This window comes from Coturnix japonica, chromosome 3 (assembly GCF_054131305.1).
Source record: "Coturnix japonica strain WE chromosome 3, WE-NBRP24, whole genome shotgun sequence".
Lineage (NCBI taxonomy): Eukaryota > Metazoa > Chordata > Aves > Galliformes > Phasianidae > Coturnix > Coturnix japonica.
This window is the reverse complement of record NC_140665.1, coordinates 96,085,667-96,105,062: the sequence shown is the minus strand read 5'-3', so window position 1 is coordinate 96,105,062 and position 19,396 is coordinate 96,085,667. Positions and strand designations below refer to the sequence as shown.

At 51.5% G+C, this 19,396-nt stretch overlaps 2 protein-coding genes across 3 annotated transcripts; both read left to right on the top strand.

Annotated features, from left to right (window-relative positions):
• The first annotated feature begins 747 nt into the window (after window positions 1-747).
• On the top strand, window positions 748-4,918 carry LOC146761585 (uncharacterized). Of its 2 annotated transcripts, XM_085542265.1 has the most exons (3): window positions 748-1,953; window positions 2,210-2,592; window positions 2,930-4,918. In XM_085542265.1, the coding sequence occupies exon 3, from the start codon at window positions 2,934-2,936 to the stop codon at window positions 4,224-4,226; it is 1,293 nt and encodes a 430-aa protein (XP_085398391.1). In that variant the 5' UTR covers window positions 748-1,953; window positions 2,210-2,592; window positions 2,930-2,933; the 3' UTR covers window positions 4,227-4,918. The 2 variants fall into 2 exon arrangements, with proteins under 2 accessions (XP_085398391.1, XP_085398393.1); XM_085542267.1 differs by having other exon boundaries at window positions 748-2,592.
• Window positions 4,919-12,055: 7,137 nt separating this feature from the next.
• Window positions 12,056-18,664, top strand: LOC107307794 (uncharacterized). The gene is made up of 6 exons (XM_085542264.1): window positions 12,056-12,326; window positions 15,105-15,244; window positions 15,762-15,828; window positions 15,939-15,978; window positions 16,055-16,144; window positions 16,484-18,664. Exons 1-6 carry the CDS (start codon window positions 12,281-12,283, stop codon window positions 17,256-17,258), a joined length of 1,158 nt encoding a protein of 385 aa, XP_085398390.1. The 5' UTR covers window positions 12,056-12,280; the 3' UTR covers window positions 17,259-18,664.
• The last annotated feature ends 732 nt before the right edge of the window (window positions 18,665-19,396 follow it).

Here is a 19,396-nt window from a genome sequence, read left to right as displayed (position 1 = left end):
TGAGACTAGGAAGGGGTGTAATAGGCATTTGGCTTTAATGTGGGGCCTGGATAAAGGTGGAGGAAAGGTTTTTGTCTTTTTTGTTTTTACCAGCCAGTATCCTAATAGGACATCAGAAAAGTGTACCGTGTGGAAATCGAGTTAGTATAAATTCCCTCAGATGTGCCTGTTTTCCCTGCAACACACCTTTCTGCAGGAGTTTATCTGCTCGAGGCTTTTATCAAGGAGCTTCTCTAGCAAAATGGCTGTCTCTCCTCAAAGAAGTCATCACAGAGCACTGCCAGGCACATCTCGCTACACAAACATGCATTTCATGCCTGCCAACTTGTCTGGGAGGCTGAGGGGAGTGGAGGGCTTTGCTTAGGTTTGTCTGGAATCTGTGGGAAGACCTAGTGCTGTTTGCTTTTGCTTTCCAGGTGCTTGTGCTCTACGTGCTAGAACACAGTGAAACACAATTAGTCCATTTACAGCATTTCCCTCACCTGCATATTGTACAAACCACCCCAGGCCAGGCTCAAACTAGCAATGATGCCAGTCAAGCCAAGAAGAAACTTCCCTATGTGGCAGTGGCTGAAGAACTGGATTCTCCACTAAGATTCCTTAATGAAGCCCAACTAGTGGATGCCTGATTGCCAGGCTTTTTTTAGGACACACAGACAGTCAAGCTCATAAAAGATTGGCAGAGGGTACACACTCAGCAAAGTGGAATTTGATTACAATTTGGATGAGAATAATCAGCAGCTTTACACCTTATTTTTTTTTTTTTCTTTCCGCTATGAGCAATGAGTTTATTATCTTCCACAATTCAATTTTATTTGAGTTGTATTCTGCAACCTTACAGCCTTCCCAAGAAGAAAACAATGTGTGTGCAGGTTTCCCAGTTTGGGATCTGCTATATGCTATCAATGCCACTGACCTAATGCAGAGAACTATGCTTGCTGATGTGCCTAACTCACATATCAACGTCCCTGACAGTTCTGAAAGCAAAGCGCTAGAGATTGCTCTTTGAGCAAACACTCCTGTTGGGTAATTCCTGGAAAGACACCTGTGGGGAACAAGCACTAATCAAAGTGTCTATCAGGGTAAACGTCTTCAAAATTTCAAAGACATGATTTTGTCTTTTCCTGGTATGTGATCAGATCCCTAATATTTCATAAAACTACATTGATTAGGATAACTCTCACTAGTCTCTTCAGTGGGGAGGAGGTCTGCACCCTCCCTGCTCACACACCCTGTACCAAGAGCCACATTGCTCCCCAGGAGCTGTGCTCTTCCCACCTGGGGGAGCTGGGGCTCCCTTGTTCTCCCGGTGGAGAACTTCTGGTGGTGCTTTGCCAGTTTTACTTCTCCCTGAGGGGTCTGCCTGGTGAGCCTCTGCTCCGAGCTGATCTGATCGAGCTCCTCCCTGAAAATGCTGGGGAAGGGCAGGCGGCAGCAGCAGCAGCAGCACGGCCACCATCGCCTTGCTGGACTCGCCAGGGCCGACAAGTGCTTCATGGGCTCTCCAAAGTGGGAGCACGGCACAGGGCCGGGATTCAGTCCTTCCTGGTGAGAGGCACAGGCTTTGCGTGGCCCTGCACAGGGCCGGCTCTCGGTGCCGGGCCGGGCTGGCCATGGCCCCGCTGTGCTGAGCCGGCCGGGCTGTGCCACACCCCGCTCGCTGTTCTTGCATCACAAACGTTGCCATAGAGCAAAGCTGCTGACGGGGTAACTCACATCACAAAGGGGACAGCCCAGAATTCGGGGCACAGTCGGGCTGGGAGCCACTTTGCTTGTGAGCGGACTGAAGAGAGGAGCTTGACTGCTTAGCTCTTTCAGCACATCGCAGGCAGCGCTGATTTCTGGGGAAAGAGCTTCTTCCTCAGCATGGAGGACGATACCTTCTACCGTATCCTCTGGATCACGACAGTCTCATTACTGACTGTACTTATTCCAGCCTTCAGGAAGTGGATGGTAGGAGTCAGGGCTGGTGCTGAGCCAGGCACTGCAACACAGGGAGGGGGGTTGGAGGGGGCCAGGGCCATCCCCAGGGCTGGGCTGGGGAGGACTGCCTGGGAGGAGAGGCCGTGTCCCAGCAGGGCCTGGCCAGGCTCGGCAAGGAGTCCCAGGGCAGTCACGGGCCGAGCCTGGCTGTGCCCTGGGTTGGTGGGAGCCGCTGAGGCTGCTAGGGATGCTCCCCTCTCACTCGCTGCTTTCTGTGCCCATACAGAAGGAAAGGTCCAAACGTCCCAAACAGAGGAAGTGCCAACACGGAGCTAACCAGGCAAATTCTAGAGGTGAGCAGCCCTGGGCAAGGGAGGTGCCTGCAAAGACAACCCCTGGCCCCACTTGCCCACCACCCCATCACGTTCTCCCTATCCACTCACTCTGCCTTCTTTGCCAACAGTTTGGGACTTGTGCACATCTTCACAGCACGCGAGGATGCAGTAAGTAACACTGTTCCTCTCCTGTCACCTCCCACCAGCTGAAATCCCACTAACACTGCTCTCTGCTCTGCTGCAGCTCCTCAGTGCCCAGTCAGACGGATGACACCTATGAAGCCATCCAATGTTTGTACAGAACTGTTCAAGACTCCAACAGATGCTTGGACAGGTGAGACTACTGATAGGGGATGGGGACAGGGGCAGGGCTTGGTGAAATGGAAATCAGCAATGACTCAGGGATGGCAGAGGGATATCCAGAGACTTGAAATCTGAGAGGCAGTGCCCTTGTAGAAGGGTTTACCACTGAGGCACAGACACGAGTGTCGTCCTTGCTTTGTTCTCTGTAAGCAGGAATGGAACCTTGGGCACACACTTGTCGGGACCCCAACAAGTGAAAATAACAAAGCCTGCCAACAGCTTTGAGGCGACAGAAGTGCCCTGGGGCCCTCAGGAGTGTTTGGCTCAGAACTGCCTTCATCTTCCTTCTCTTTCTCCATCTCACACAGGCTCATGTTGCAAATGCCTGAGGGCAGCAATGAGGGCAGCAATGAGGGCAGCAATGAGGGCAGCAATGAGGGCAGCAAAGAGGGCAGCAATGAGTGGGGCAGCAACGAGGGCGGCAACGAGGGCGGCAACGAGGGCGTCAACGAGGGCACCATCACCTGTTGTGGGGATATGAAGACACCTTGCCCACAACCAAAGTCCCAGGAGCGGGACCTGCCCTTGGTGGATGAGGCTATGAGAAGTCTCCTGGAGCATCCTGACATGAAAATGCAGGCACCAGAGCACCTGCAGAAGAGCCTCTCAGAGCCTAATCTGGGGCACAAAGACTCCCAGCTTCCACATCCACTGAGGCAAACAAGGAGGTCCAAACAAGGTGCTGACTGCTACAGACTCTGTGAACACCCTGACGACCAGGAGAACAGGGTGATGTATCTATGGCTGGAGCAGTATGAATACGTTCAGAGGAAGATGCGGGACTTTTTCACACCACACTGCGTCCTGCCTAGCAATGAAGGATCCAAGGGTGTGTCTCCATCTGACCCTGTAGCCCAGCTTGATGCAGGAAGAGCAAAAGTAGGAGAGAGAAATCCACCTGCGGACAGGGCCAGTAAGCAGCAGGGCCAGAAAAATACCACTGCTGCTCAAGAGCCAAAGGGGCTCCCTGGACATACCCTTGCGGGAAGTAGATCTTCAGTTGCGTCAAGCAGGATTGTGCCAAAGGATGAGCCATTCAGGCCCCAGTCAGCAAAGCCAGAGGCGAGGCCCAAGCACGTGGCAGAACAACACAGGACACAAAGGTCAGAGACTCCATCTCAGCTGTGTACAGGCTGCTGTGTGCCACGCTTTCTGTGCCGCTGCATTCAGCGTGCCTGGGCCAAGCTCAAAGCAGCCAGCAAGGACCTCTGTTCCAAGATCAGAAAGGGAAGCGAGAAGCTCTCCAGGAAGGGAAATAAGCCCTTCACAAACAACAGATCCTCAGAGCCAACAAGGCTGGACGCAAGTCATCATGGGAGCAGACAATCACTGACACCTCTGGCCAAAATGAAAACCGCAAGTCCATTTCTGGACGGAACAAAGAAGGACTTGGTGGCATCCGAAGTCGAGTCTTTCAGTGGTGACAGTGACGACACAGATGCCAGTATGGTTACAGCTGCCAGTAAGCTCTCAGCTGCCAGTATTGTCTCAGATGCCAGTATGGTCACTGCTGTCAGTAAGCTCTCAGCTGCCAGCAAGGTCAAGGGTGCCAGCAAGGTCACGGGCGCCAGCAAGGTCTCAGCAGCTTGGTGTGCGGCCATGTAGCATGCAGAAATATAAACGGTGATAAGTCTGTGAAGAGAACCAGCTCCAATTCTCTTACCACACCGACATGTGCTGGTTGGCCTACCACAAGCTGCACGCTGGGTGAGAAGCTTTGTTGTGTGGAAGAGCCCCTTTCTTACACCAGTCAGATACAGTCACTAAACGTAATTTGGCATGTGATGGTCTTTAAAGGTTGCAGCCAGTGTAAAGTTTCACACAGGAAAGACTGGGGCTCTTTCTTGTCTCCTCCTGCCTCTGCTCCTTCTCAAGCTCCGCCTAACGACATGGAGGTGCTGGGGCAGACCCAAAGGAGGGCAATGGGGCTTGTGAAGGGCTTGGAGAATATGCCCTTCAGGGACACACTGAGGGAACTGGGACTGTTTATTCTGCAGAAAAGGAGTCTGAGGGGAGACCTTATTGCTCTCTTCCAGTATCTGAAAGGTGCTTACAGCAAGAGTGGGGCTGGTCTCTTCTCACTGGTGACAGGACGGGGGGAAATGGCCTCAAGCTGCATCAGGGTAAGTTCAGGTCGGATATCTGGAAAAAAACCATATTTACAGAAAGGGTTGTTAAGCACTAGAATAGGCTCCCCAGGGAGGTGGTTGGGTCAACATCCATGGATGTGTTCTGTTTAGCCTTGAGAAAAGAAGCCTGAGAGGGGACCTGATGCAAGTCTGCAAATATCTGAGGTGTGCGGGGCTGAGTGGGGAGGCCAGACTCTTTTCAGCAGTATGTGGAGACAGGACAGGGGGAAACGGCCAGAAACCTGAGCAGGTTAACTCACACTAGTCTCTTCAGTGGGGAGGACAGGGACAAGAGGCAGCAGGCCCGAAAAATGCTCCTGCAGATCATCAGCCAGAGGGGCTCCTGTGCCTACGGACATCAACGCCTGTCATTGCAGGAGGAAGCCCACTAGGACACACAGTGAGTAGCAGATACCTGTCACAACCTTCCAAAGAGCAGGAGCTCTCCCTGTTAAGTGACCTCACAGGTGATCAACTCCTCTTTCTTTTGTAGTCTGCAGCTCTTCTGCCACCTCTGGAGGCAATGCTGGTAGCATCTCATGACTTTCCGTAGTACGAGCGAGGCCAGAAATGCCAATAAGGGATCAAGCCAGGGCGGCAGCAGCCTCAGGCACCTGAATGTGCTGGCACCTTTTGCCTGTAGAGAGACAACCCACATGCTGCTACTTAGGAGTGGACAACGCTCCTTTCCAACAAGGAGAATACCAACTCCCAATCTCACCAACAGGCTGTGGGAGGCAGGAAGTTCCAACCACGCTGTCTCCTCACAGGGAACCAGGCAGAAAAAACCCCATACCCTTCCCGACCTTCCCTCCGGTGCCCCCTCCCCCCATGCCCATTTAGGGCAGCCCACAGGAAAAACAAACAAACAAACAAACAAAACAAACAAAAAAAACTTGTCCCCTTAACTCCCATTATCCTACATGATATTCTGATGTGGAATAGCAAAACCAACCAAATTACAAAGCAATAACATTCTACCCCTTATTCCACATCACTACATCGTGCTTAACTTTTATCAACATACTAACAGAACAGTAGCTAACATGCATGTAAGGTTGAATAATATGAAGATGGTAGCAAAGCTAATACTAAAGGTTATTTGTAAAGGAAAACTCACTGTACTGGGTAGTACTTTGGTTTTCCCAGACCAGACTACTCCCAGGAATTTTACAGATAAACCTGGACCTTGCAGCTTCTGTGGGTTTATAGCCCACCCCCTTTTCTGCAAATAAGCTGTTAACAAATCTGTTGCTTGTCCCACTGGCTCTAGTGAGTCGGATGGTAACAGGAGATCGTCAGTATAATGATATAAATTGACGTTTTCCGGTTTCTCCCAATTAGCCAGGTCACGTGCCACCAAATTATGACAATAGGTGGGAGAGTGCACGTACCCTTGTGGTAGGACCTGAAAAGTCCACTGCCTGCCCTCCCATGTAAATGCAAATTGATCTTGTGATTCTTCACTTACTGGAATACTGAAGAATGCATTTGCTAAATCTAGGACACAATGGTATGTCTTAATTTCTCTACTTAATGTGTCCATTAGGGAGGCAATATTGGGTAAGGCCGCATGAATATGTGGTGTGACCTTATTCAATTCCCTATAATCTACCATCATTCCCTATGTTCCATCCGACTTTCGCACTGGCCATACTGGGGAATTGTATGGGCTATGTGCAGGTCTTATAATACCCACTCTTTCCAATTCCTGCACCGTTTTTGTTATTTCCTCTTGCCCGCCTGGGAGTCTATACTGTTTTACTGTAAGCTCCCAGAGATTGGCTGCACCTGCAACTTCAGCCCCAGGTGCACAAGGAGACTCAGAGAGAAGAATCCATCCATGAGGACAGGGACAAGAGGCAGCAGGCCTGAAAAATGCTCCTGCAGATCATCAGCCAGAGGGGCTCCTATGCCTACGGACATCAACCCCTGTGAGCAGCAGATACCGGAAATGATTTTATGATTTTTGGTTACTGATATTCCACATCATAACAATATGTAGTGATATTGCTCCGGTTTCTCAGAAGATAACTACAAACTACATATCCCAGAGGACTTTGCATTATTCTTTCAGAATGCTCATATATCACAACACATTCTCTCTTTTCCTTTCTTCTTGCCCTGGCTAGACTTCTCACCTGAGAAGTGGCATTAGAGTGAGGCGTCTGATTTTTGGATACTCTGTCATTTTATTGGACTTAATGTATTATAGTGTGTTATCTTGTATTCTGATACAAATAAAAATAAACTAATTTCTCCTCACATTGTTGCTGCTGTACCCTTGTGGTTCCATGGTTCTCCTCACCCCAATCTCTGACATCAAGAGCAACTCCCCCACCCGTCCTACCTCGCCTATCTCTCCTAAATAGTCTAGAGCCTTTGATGGCAGTATCTCAATTGTAGGAGTCATCCCACCATGTTTCTGTGATAGCAACAATGTCATAACTTTCCGAATGCATCACAGTTTCCAGTTCCTCCTGCCTGTTACTCAGGCTGCGTACATTAGTATAAGGGCACTTCAGCTGGGCTATCCATCTCGCCACCTTTACAAGGGATCCAGGATCCACTAGAACAGTAGCATCCCCAGCATCCCCCCTGCCCTACTCCCTCCCTTTGCACTCTGCCATCATTGCCCACGGAGTTTGGTACAATCCCTCGAATGACCCGTTCAACCCCAGTAGCCCTTATTTTGCCCACTTCCCCCTTCGTTCCTAGTTTAAAGACCTGTCAATGAGTCCCGCTAATTCTTCAGCTAATATCCTCTTACCCCTCAGGGACAGGCTGCTTGCATCAGCAGCCATCATGCCAGGTGCAGTGTAGATTGCCCCATGGTCAAAAAAGCCAAAGTTCTTGCATCTGCACCAGCTCTTAAGCCATCTATTTAAGAGTTGGGTTTTTTGGATGCTCCCTGTACCTTTCCCTTTCACCACGGGTGTAGAAGAAAAGACCACCTGCACCCCAGCTCCTTCAATTATTCGCCCCATTCCCCTGAAGTCTTTCTTGATAGACCTCAGGCTTTCCTTATCAACTTCCTTGCCACCAGCCTGAATTATTAAAAGTGGGTAGTAATCTGAAGGCTGAATCAACCTAGAAATTATCTTTGAAATGTCTCTGACCCGTGCACCAGGAAGGCAGCACACCTCTCTGCGGGTAGGGTCGGGCCGGCATATAGGGCCCTCTGTTCCTTGCAGAACGGAGTCACCTACAACAATCACCCTTCAGTCCTTATGGGTAGAAGCAGTCTTGAGGCTTGGGGGCGACCGCTTCGCCTGAGGCAACCTCATGGGTGAACCTGTCTCCACACTCTCACTCGTCCCCCCCTCAAATTCCAGGGCCTCAAACCTGTTACACAGAGGCACCTGGGGAGCCGGGGATGGTTGGGATGGGGGATGCCCCCACCACCGAGCCAGTACCCGTTTCCACTCCTCCTCCCTTCTCAAATTGCTGCTAGGGGGAAGAGAGGACAGGGGGCTCGCTGCACCACAGTCAGCTGGCTGGTTCCCCTTTACCTCCTGTTCGTAAGGTGTAAGGTGGCAGGGGCTGACATGCTCCATTAGGAGCCTCGGCTGTGTGCTGAGAACCTGAGGCTGAGAGGGACTGACACCACCAGTCAGTCTCCCTCTCACACTCTTTTATAGTCCTCAGCCTCTCCACTTCCTCCTTCAGGTCAACTACGAGGCTGAGCAAGTAGTTCACCTGGGCGCAGCGAACACAATCACTGCCTCCCTCACCCAGCACTGCAAGGGCCAGGCTCTGGCACTCAGTACAGCCAGAGACCTGCACACCAGCATCTCAGGTTGGGAGCTCAGTCTGAGTCTCCTCAGACATTTTGGCAGCAGCCTTCCTATAAGGCATGTGCAGGACCTCAGTCTGGGTCTCTGCAGTCTTCTTGGTTGCTGCCTCGTTTCTGAGCTTGGGACCCTTGTCTGGGCCTCCTCAGTATTTCTGGCAGCAGCCTTCCGCCGGGGAGCAACCACGTCAAAGCAGAAGACGTAGCAGCACCGAAACGGGAAGTCACGAGCTGCAAGAACCCGGACCCCTCCTGTCTGTCTCTGGTGGGCACCGACTAGTCGCTCCCTGTGCCCGTTTCAATCTCCCGCCGTTGCCAGGCAACGCCAACGCCACGTAACGTCAGTCACGTCAGTCACGTCAGTCACGTAGCCGCTCCCGAGAGAGCTGCTCCTCTGGCCGGGGGTCCCTGCTTGAAGGAACCACCCGAGATCCCCCTTGAACCGTGCGGTCAGTCGCTGCTGATCGGTCCGGGACGGCTCCGAGTCAGGAGACTTCGGCGATCAAAAGGGCCTCACAGAGAACCAGGCAGAAAAACACCCCGTCCCCTTCCCGACCTTCCCTCCGGTGCCCCTGCCCCCATGCCCATTTAGGGCAGTCCACAGGCAAAACAAACAAACAAAAAAAACTTGTCCCCTTCACTCCCATTATCCTACATGATATTCTGATGTGAAATAGCAAAACCAACCAAATTACAAAGCAATAACATTCCACCCCTTATTCCACATCACTACATCCTGCTTAACTTTTATCAACATATAAACAGAACAGTAATTAACATGCATGTAAGGTGCAACTTCCAGGGGCCCCAGAGGCATTCAGCAAAGGGCAGAAAGCAATGAGGTTGGGTGTCCACAGTGCGAACAGAGGCCCCAGCACCTGTTCTGTAGGACAGAAAGCGACCCTGGGAATGGCCATACATTTATAGAAATATTTATTGTTGTCCTTTACCTTAGTGGCCAAGTTCAGTTTTGGACGGGCTTTGGCTTTTCTAATTTTCACACAGCTTCCCTATGTACCTGTAATCATAAGTCACTTGCCCACTCTTCCAGAGACCACTAACTTTCCTTTTGCTCTTGAGATCCAGCCAAAGGTCTCTGTTCAGCCAGTCCAGCCTCCTTGCCCATTGGCTCATCTTCCATGACCTGGGGACGGTCAGCTCACGCACCTTTAAAATTACTTAATGTATCCCCAGCCTTCCTGGGCTCCCATGCCCTCCAAGGGACACTCTCAGTCCCTGTCCTAAAGAGGTTAAAGTCTTCCCTCCGGAAGTCCAAGGTGGCAGTTCTGACTCCCCTCTGTGGTTCAGCAAGGACTGAGAAATCTAGCATCTCAGGATCACTTTGTCCCAGACGGTCTCCAACCTTTCCATCCCCCACAAGATCTTCTCTGTCAACAAACAGCAGGTCCAGGATTGGGCTTCCCCTTGTTGGCTCCCTCACCAGCTGTGTCTGGAAGTTATCTCCCACACACTCTAGGAACCTCCAGGACTGTTCCCTATCTTCTGTACTGTAAATCCAGCAGATGTCTGGGAAGTTGAAGTCCCCCACAAGAACAAGGGGGAGAGACCTTGAGACCTCACCCAACTGTCTGTAAAGTGTCTTGTCCACCTCTTCAAGCTGACTGGGCGGATTGTAGCAGATTCCCACAATAATGTCAGTCTGATTGGCCTTCACTTTTATTCTGGCCCATAAGCTCTCAACCCTATCCTTTCTGAAGAGCTTGTGGCCATCCACTGCAGTACTCCAATCATTGGAGCGATCCCACCATGCTTCTGTAACAGCAACCAAGTCAAAGATCACCTGCCACACAACGGCCTCCAGATCCTCCTGTTTGTTGCCCGTGCTGTGTGCATCAGTTTATTATTCCCTCCCCCCTTCGTGTCTACTTTAAGGCTCTCTCCACAAGCCCTACCAGCTCCTGGGCAAGGATCCATTGCTCCCTTTCAGACAGGTGAGACCCATCAGCAGATCTCAAGCCAGGTGCCAAGTAAACCACCCCATATGGACCAAAGAACCCAAAATTCTTACATTTGCACCAGCCTCCCTGCCATGTGTTCATAAGATGAATTTTCCTGCTCCTCTCAGTGTCCTTCTCTGCCACTCACAGAAGAGAGGAAAATACTAGCTGTATGCCCGCTCCATCAACTAACCACACCAGCCACCTGAAATCATTTTTTATAATCCTCAGGCTTCTGTCAGCGACCTCATTACTGCCAGCCTGAACTATTAATAAAGGACAATAGAGGGGTGGATCATCAGACTGAGGGGTTTTCTAGAAATATCCCGGGCCCCAGGGAGGCAGCACACTTCCCTACGGATGGGGTCAGGCCAACATATAGGGCCCTCTGTTCCTCTCAGCAGGGAGTTGCTTACCGCAATCACCCTTCCTGCTGGAGGCAGTCTGGAGGTGTGGAGTTGACCATCTCACCCTAGACAAGCTCACAGGTAGATCTCAATACTTCCCCAATACAGCAAGGACGTGGAGCGCTTAGAGCGGGTCAAGAGGAGGGCCACTAAGATGATCAGAGGGCTGGAGCACCTCTCCTGTGAGGAAAGGCTGAGGGAACTGGGCTTGTTTAGCATTGGAGAAGGGCACCAGGGAGACCTCAGTTGCGGTCTTGCAGGACTTGAAGGGAGCATTTAAACAGGAGGGGGAAAGCCAGTTTGCAAGAGTGCATAGTGATAGGACAAGGGGGAATGGTTTTAAACAGAGACAGAGGAGGTTGATGTTACAGATTAGGAGAAAGGTTTTCACACAGAGAGTGGTGGCACACTGGAATAGCTTACACAGGGAGGTAGTGGATTCCCTACCTTGAAGGCATTCAAGACCAGGCTGGATGCAGCTCTGGGCAGCCTGGTCTGGTAGTTGGTGGCCCTGCATATGGCGGGGAGGTTGGAACTAGATGATCATTACGGTCCTTTTCAAGCCAGGCCATTCTATGATTCAGTGATCTCCCACCGCAACCTTGCTCACCTCACCCTCAGGTTCTAGGTCCTGAAACCTATTCTAAGAGTGTTAGGTGGACTGGTCTCTTCAGTGGGGAGGAGGTCTGCACCCTCCCTGCTCACTCACCCTGTACCAAGAGCCACACTGCTCCCCAGGAGCTGTGCTCTTCCCACCTGGGGGAGCTGGGGCTCCCTTGTTCTCCCGGTGGAGAACTTCTGGTGGTGCTTTGCCAGTTTTACTTCTCCCTGAGGGGTCTGCCTGGTGGGGGCCAGGGCTATCCCCAGGGCTGGGCTTGGGGGCACTGACTGGGAGTGTAAAGTTTGGTAAATGTTTGGGGGGATGTTTCTGGGGGGGGGGGGCTGTGCGGGAGCGGGGCCGAGTGGGCTGCCGGGTTTTCTAACCGCCCCTGCTGCTCCTGTTTTCGCCTCTTTTTTTCCGCGGCTCCTGCCCTCGCCGCTCCTGTTTACGCCGCTTCGCCCTCCCCCGCTCCGGATTGGACGGACTCGGGACGGGGAGCGGAGGCTCCTAGCAACGGGGAACAGGGCGGCAACAAGTACAGCCCCCAGCAACAAGAAAGAGCAAAGCCTGGCAACAGAGAAGGCGCAGTCGCAGAAGCACGAGACCCCGGCCACTCAGAATAAGAGACTATAAAAGGAAGTGGCCAGTCGGTGGGGGGTGCGCGCCGTGAGGGGAGGTGTTGATTTCTCTGTCTGCGTAGCGCTGTGGTGTTGCTTGTGATAGCTTCCTCAAATTAAGTAACTAATTTATGATTTGGATTTGGTCTAATTCATGACAGTTTGGTGCCGTGACTCGGATGTAGGTGATTCGATCAGGAGTAAGTATAGGCCGGTGAAGCCGTTCGGTTGGGGTTGGGTTTCCCGGAGCACAACGACTGAGACGTCCAATTGCGGGCGAAGCGAGTGCGGACCCCTCGGTAGTGCGGTTCCCACATCCCGCGAGGGACCGGGCCACGAAAAGGGGGAAGCGTGTGTGTGTGTGTGTGAAGGTGCTGCCGGAAGATGGGACAGAAGAACAGTAAGCCTTCTGGTCCCATGGGTGGGGGAACTAGTGGTGAGGGTATAGGTGTAGGTATACCCTGTATTCCCCCAGACAGTCCACTGGGACTCATGATTAAGAATCTGAATGATTCCCATTCTAGGCGGGGAAAAAGTAAAGTTAAAATGATTCATTATTGTGTAGAAGTATGGGGCAATAAGCCCATAAAAGGGGAGAGTGTATTTTGGCCCCTTTTTGGCTCCTCTGAGGACTGGGTATGTCAGGCCCTTAACCTCTGTGTAAATGCTAGGAGCCTTTTAGTTCAGAGCAAAGTGAGTATGCCCACCTCTGGATAGCCTCAGAGACGAGGAGGCATTTATATCCCATAAAAGAACAAGGAGGGCGGGAGGAGAAGGGATTTAGAAGTCCCAGTGTCACCACCGCCCTACATACCCGCACCCACGGCCCCGTCTTCCAGGGGGCCGGGAGCACCGACCCGCCCTCTCGCTACGCCTCCCCTCCCCGACCTTCCCCTCTCTCCTCTCCCCGCGGCGCCGGTCCCGTCCGCTTCCGAGTCCGGGCCGTCCGATCGGTTGCCGGGCGGTTTGGGTCCCGTGCGGGCGGGGCGGTCCGAGCCGCGTTTATTCTCCCGAGCGCAGCGGCCACCAGGCGCCGGGTTACGGAGGGAAACCCCGGGGCCCCACTGGGGGACGCTCCCCCGAGGGTCGCCGGGGCCGGCTGGCAGGTGCCGGGTTTCCCCTCGACGCGCCAGGGCGGGCGGGCGAAGGCACCCCCGCGGAGCCATCGGGTTGTTTCCCTCACCCCCGGGCCAGGTACCTAGTGTCCGTAGTGCCCGCGCCTCCGCACGTCCGTCGGCCGCGGAGCCGGGCGGAGGTTTTAAAAACAACAACAAAAAAAAAGTTCGCTCCGCGCCCCGGTCTGCGAGAGAGAAGGGGTGTGTCAGGGGCTCTGTTTGCTGGGACCCGAGGACAGAATGGGCCCTTGATAAAATTAAAAGTGGGTCCCCCAACGCAAGGAAATAGAATTCCTTGTAGATCCAGGGGCTGAAAGATCAACAATCCAAACACTGCCCTTAGGATGTAAAGCCTCTGCAAAAAAGTACAGGTGATCGGGCAAAAAGGGGGAACCATTTGGGGTCCCTGTTATAAAAGGGGTGTTGATTGAATCAGACCTGAGGCCAAATGCAATCTATTAGGTAGGGACTTCATAGTAGAATTAGGAATAAGCTTAGAAGTAGTAGATAAAAGATTAGAGATTCGGTTATGTCCTCTAAGAGTAGAGGATGGGGTAGTACACGCTTTTGGGAAAATATAGAAGGAGAGAAGACTTAGAAAATTAACAAGGAAAGGGGTTAATTCATCAAGAATTGATCCTTCAGGTTTTAAAAGCTATCAGAGAACCAAGGGAGATTGCAGTAGTACATGTAAGGGGTCACCAACGAGGACTGGATCCTCAAACTAGAGTTAATAACCTAGCTGACCAGGAGGCCAAAAAGGCTGCTCTTTTGTGTGTGTGTATGAGGTGACCGAAAGGGGGGCTGTCCGGCTATGTTTGCAGAGGGTGGGTCAGATCCTCTTCCCCTGTTCTGTTTTATGACTGTGGAGAAAGAAAAGATGATACAAATGGGTATTTGGGAAAATGAAATGGGAAAATGGACACTACCTGATGGATGGGTGGTTGTACCAAAATCAGTAGCTATGAGGTTGTTACGGAGGTTCCATGAACAAACACATTGGGGTGCTCAGGCCTTAGTGGATCAGTTTGCCAATAATTATATGTGTATAGGGGTATATAACATAGCAAAGGGGATTGTTAATGGATGTGTGACTTCCCGGAGGGTTTATGCAAAGAATATGAGAAAAAGAATCCCAGGAGGGTGAGAATTGGCTTATCGACCCTTCGCAAGGATCCAGTTGGACTTCATTGAACTCCCTAAAACTGGGAGATATAAATACTTATTAGTGATTGTAGACCATCTTACAAACTATGTTGAGGCATTCCCTACGGCAAGGGCTACAGCACCAATGGTAGTAAAGATACTAATAGAAAATATAATTCCTCGATATGGAATTATAGAAGCAATAGATTCTGACAGGGGACCTCATTTGTGTCAAAGGTTACACGTGACACAATGAGAATTCTAGGGATTAAATGGGAATATCATACTCCTTGGCACCCTCAGAGCTCTGGTAAAGTAGAACGAATGAATGGGGAAATTAAACAACAACTTAAGAAATTAATGACAGAAACTAAGGCATCTTGGATAAAACGCTTGCTGTTAGCTCTGTGAAATATACGTGTGAAACCCAGAACTGATCTGGGAATTTCACCTTTTGAAATGCTGTATGGTATGCCCTATAATCTTGAAGTACCTCTTGATCACCCCATTTACAAGATGATCAAATAAAACCTTACCTTATACAATTAATGAATGAGTGCAAGGAACTACAAGAGAAGGATCTGATTGCACAGCGGTCCCCATTGGAGATAGCAATCCATAGAATATAGCCAGGGGATGGGGTCCTAATAAAAACCTGGAAAGAAGCTGCACTAACACCACAAGGGGAAGGTCCCTATGTTGTTTTATTTACTGCAGAAACAGCTATTCGAACCGTAGAGAGAGGATGGACTCATGCCAGCCGTGTTAAAGGACCCATCAGTGACGAGAAGTGGGAGGTAGCCCCCGGGAGTGACAACCTGAAACTTACACTGCGACGAGCCCAATGGGTAATCCAGGTAAAGGCTCCCCCTGAAGAACACTACTGCTGCCGAGAAGAACTAAAAAACCTCGTAGCTGGTTGCAACCCAGTTGACGGGTGAGGCAGAGAAGTGAATTGTGGGGAAAGATGGGCCTTAGGGGTATCCATTGGTACTTGGGGATTCTCACAGTGATCACATTTTATATATCAGCACACCACCACCCACACCAAGCTTCCTTACATCCCTGTGTGACCTGGTACCTCTACAGCCCTGTCTAAGTCAACAGGGTTACTATTTTTGCCCAAGCTCAGACCCAGGGAGGGGATACTGTAGCCACCCAGGCTCATATTACTGTGCCTATTAGGGATGTGAAACTATTGCCTCAGATTGGGCACCTGGGAGGAGAGGCCGTGTCCCAGCAGGGCCTGGCCAGGCTCGGCAAGGAGTCCCAGGGCAGTCACGGTCCGAGCCTGGCTGTGCCCTGGGTTGGTGGGAGCCGCTGAGGCTGCTGGGGATGCTCCCCTCTCACTCGCTGCTTTCTGTGCCCATACAGAAGGAAAGGTCCAAACGTCCCAAACAGAGGAAGTGCCAACACAGAGCTAACCAGGCAAATTCTAGAGGTGAGCAGCCCTGGGCAAGGGAGGTGCCTGCAAGGACACCCCTCAGCCCCACGTGCCCACCACCCCGTCACGTTCTTCCTATCCACTCACTGTGCCACCTTTGCCAACAGTTTGGGACTTGTGCACGTCTTCACAGCATGCGAGGATGCAGTAAGTAACACTGTTCCTCTCCTGTCACCTCCCACCAGCTGAAATCCCACTAACACTGCTCTCTGCTCTGCTGCAGCTCCTCAGTGCCCAGTCAGACGGATGACACCTATGAAGCCATCCAATGTTTGTACAGAACTGTTCAAGACTCCAACAGATGCTTGGACAGGTGAGACTACTGATAGGGGATGGGGACAGGGGCAGGGCTTGGTGAAATGGAAATCAGCAATGACTCAGGGATGGCAGAGGGATATCCAGAGACTTGAAATCTGAGAGGCAATGCCCTTGTAGAAGGGTTTACCACTGAGGCACGGACACGACAGTGTCGTCCTTGCTTTGTGCTCTGTAAGCAGGAATGGAACCTTGGGCACACACTTGTCGGGACCCCAACAAGTGAAAATAACAAAGCCTGCCAACAGCTTTGAGGTGACAGAAGTGCCCTGGGGCCCTCAGGAGTGTTTGGCTCAGAACTGCCTTCATCTTCCTTCTCTTTCTCCATCTCACACAGGCTCATGTTGCAAATGCCTGAGGGCAGCAATGAGTGGGGCGGCAACGAGGGCACCATCACCTGTTGCGGGGATATGAAGACACCTTGCCCACAACCAAAGTCCCAGGAGCTGGATCTGCCCTTGGTGGATGAGGCTATGAGAAGTCTCCTGGAGCATCCTGACATGAAAATGCAGGCACCAGAGCGCCTGCAGAAGAGCCTCTCAGAGCCTAATCTGGGGCACAAAGACTCCCAGCTTCCACATCCACTGAGGCAAACAAGGAGGTCCGCTCGCTTGCCCTTCCAGCGCAGGCACATGCAGGCTCAGGCATGGAGGTCATCAGCAGAGGCCTTTGGCCAACGGCAAAAATCTGCCTCCCTGATGGACACACGCAAACAAGAAACAATGCGTACAGTCCATGCTGACTGCTACAGACTGTGTGAACAGCCTGACAACCAGGAGAACAGGTTGATGTATCAATATCTGGAGCAGTATGCATACGTTGAGAGGAAGAAGCGGAACTTTTTCACACCACACCGCGTCCTGCCTAGCAATGAAGGATCCAAGGGTGTGTCTCCATCTGACCCTGTAGCCCAGCTTGATGCAGGAAGAGCAAAAGTAGGAGAGAGAAATCCACCTGCGGACAGGGCCAGTAAGCAGCAGAGCCAGAAAAATACCACTGCTGCTCAAGAGCCAAAGGGGCTCCCTGGACATACCCTTGCAGGAAGTAGATCTTCAGTTGCGTCAAGCAGGATTGTGCCAAAGGATGAGCCATTCAGGCCCCAGTCAGCATAGCCAGAGGCGAGGCCCAAGCACGTGGCAGAACAACACAGGACACAAAGGTCAGAGACTCCATCTCAGCTGTGTACAGGCTGCTGTGTGCCACGCTTTCTGTGCCGCTGCATTCAGCGTGACTGGGCCAAGCTCAAAGCAGCCAGCAAGGCCCTCTGTTCCAAGATCAGAAAGGGAAGCGAGAAGCTCTCCAGGAAGGGAAATAAGCCCTTCACAAACAACAGATCCTCAGAGCCAACAAGGCTGGACGCGAGTCATCATGGGAGCAGACAATCACTGACACCTCTGGCCAAAATGAAAACCGCAAGTCCATGTCTGGAGGGAACAAAGAAGGACTTGGTGGCATCCGAAGACAAGTCTTTCAGTGGTGACAGTGACGTCACAGCTGCCAGTAAGCTCACAGCTGCCAGCAAGGTCCCAGGCGCCAGCAAGGGATCAAGCCATGGTGGCAGCAGCCACAGGCACTCGGGCATGCAGTCGCCAGTTCTCTCTGGGACCAGTATTCCAGTCTCCCTCCTTCAGGATGTAGCAGCATGTCCTGCAGGAGGGAGATTTGAATATTGGTCCCAGAGAGATTTGGAGGCTCTGCGGGAGGGAGACCAGAATGTTCTCCCTCCTCTTCACAGTGCAGATCATCAGCCAGAGGGGCTCCTGTGCATTGATGTCCCTAAGGACATCAACCGATGTCACTGCAGGAGGAAGCTCACAGAATAATGCAAAGTCCTACAAACTACGTATCCCAGTGGACTTTGCATTATTCTGCATGTATGTATATGTAGTGCTATTGCTCCGGTCAATAGTGTTATTGTCCGGAGCAATAGCGCTACACCCAGGATGCTTTCCTGCAGAGAAAGCACTGCTCCACCAAGCAGAGAGCCTCATGTCTGCCAGAGCCTCCAGTTCTCTCTGGGACCAGTATTCCAATCTCCCTCCTTCAGGATGTAGCAGCATGTCCTGCAGGAGGGAGATTTGAATATTGGTCCCGGAGAGATTTGGAGGCTCTGCGCGAGGGAGACCGGAATGTTCTCCCTCCTCTTCACGGCTCTTAGAGCTCTCCTGCAGATCATCAGCCAGAGGGGCTCCTATGCATTGATGTCCCTAGGGACATCAACCGCTGTCACTGCAGGAGGAAGCCCACAGAATAATGCAAAGTCCTACAAACTACGTATCCCAGTGGACTTTGCATTATTCTGCATGTATGTATATGTAGTGCTATTGCTCCAGTCAATAGTGTTATAGATGGGGAATATAAATAATGAAAAATCATAAAAATTAGCCTCTCTCTATTGCCACTTCTAATGTGAGAAGTCTAGCCAGGGTTTTTGGATTCTGTCATTTTATTTGACTTACGTATTTTAAATTTTTTTTAAATTTCTTTAATTATTTCAAAATAAAATAATTTCTCCTCACACTGTTGCTGCTGTACCCTTGTGGTTCCATCCCTCTCCTCACCCCATTAGGAATCGGGCTAAACCGGGAATCGGCCAGACTCCTCTTTCCCTGCTCGCTACTCAGCCATCCTTGGGACAGCTCTGTTACCTGAGTGAACACAGTGGCTGTCCTGGTCCCTCAGGGCAGGGACCTGGGCCTGGCATTCCAAGCCAGGAATGCAAAGGGCAGAAATCAATGAGGTCACGTCAGTCACGTAGCCGCTACCGCGAGAGCTGCCAGGCTGCTCCTCTGGCCGGAGGTCCCTGCTTGAAGGAACCACCCGAGATCCCCCTTGAACCGTGCGGTCAGTCGCTGCTGATCGGTCCGGGACGGCTCCGAGTCAGGAGACTTCGGCGATCAAAAGGGCCTCACAGAGAACCAGGCAGAAAAAACCCCGTCCCCTTCCCGACCTTCCCTCCGGTGCCCCCTGCCCCCATGCCCATTTAGGGCAGTCCACAGGCAAAACAAACAAACAAAAAAAACTTGTCCCCTTAACTCCCATTATCCTACATGATATTCTGATGTGGAATAGCAAAACCAACCAAATTACAAAACAATAACATTCCACCCCTTATTCCACATCACTACATCCTGCTTAACTTTTATCAACATATAAACAGAACAGTAATTAACATGCATGTAAGGTGCAACTTCCAGGGGCCCCAGAGGCATTCAGCAAAGGGCAGAAAGCAATGAGGTTGGGTGTCCAC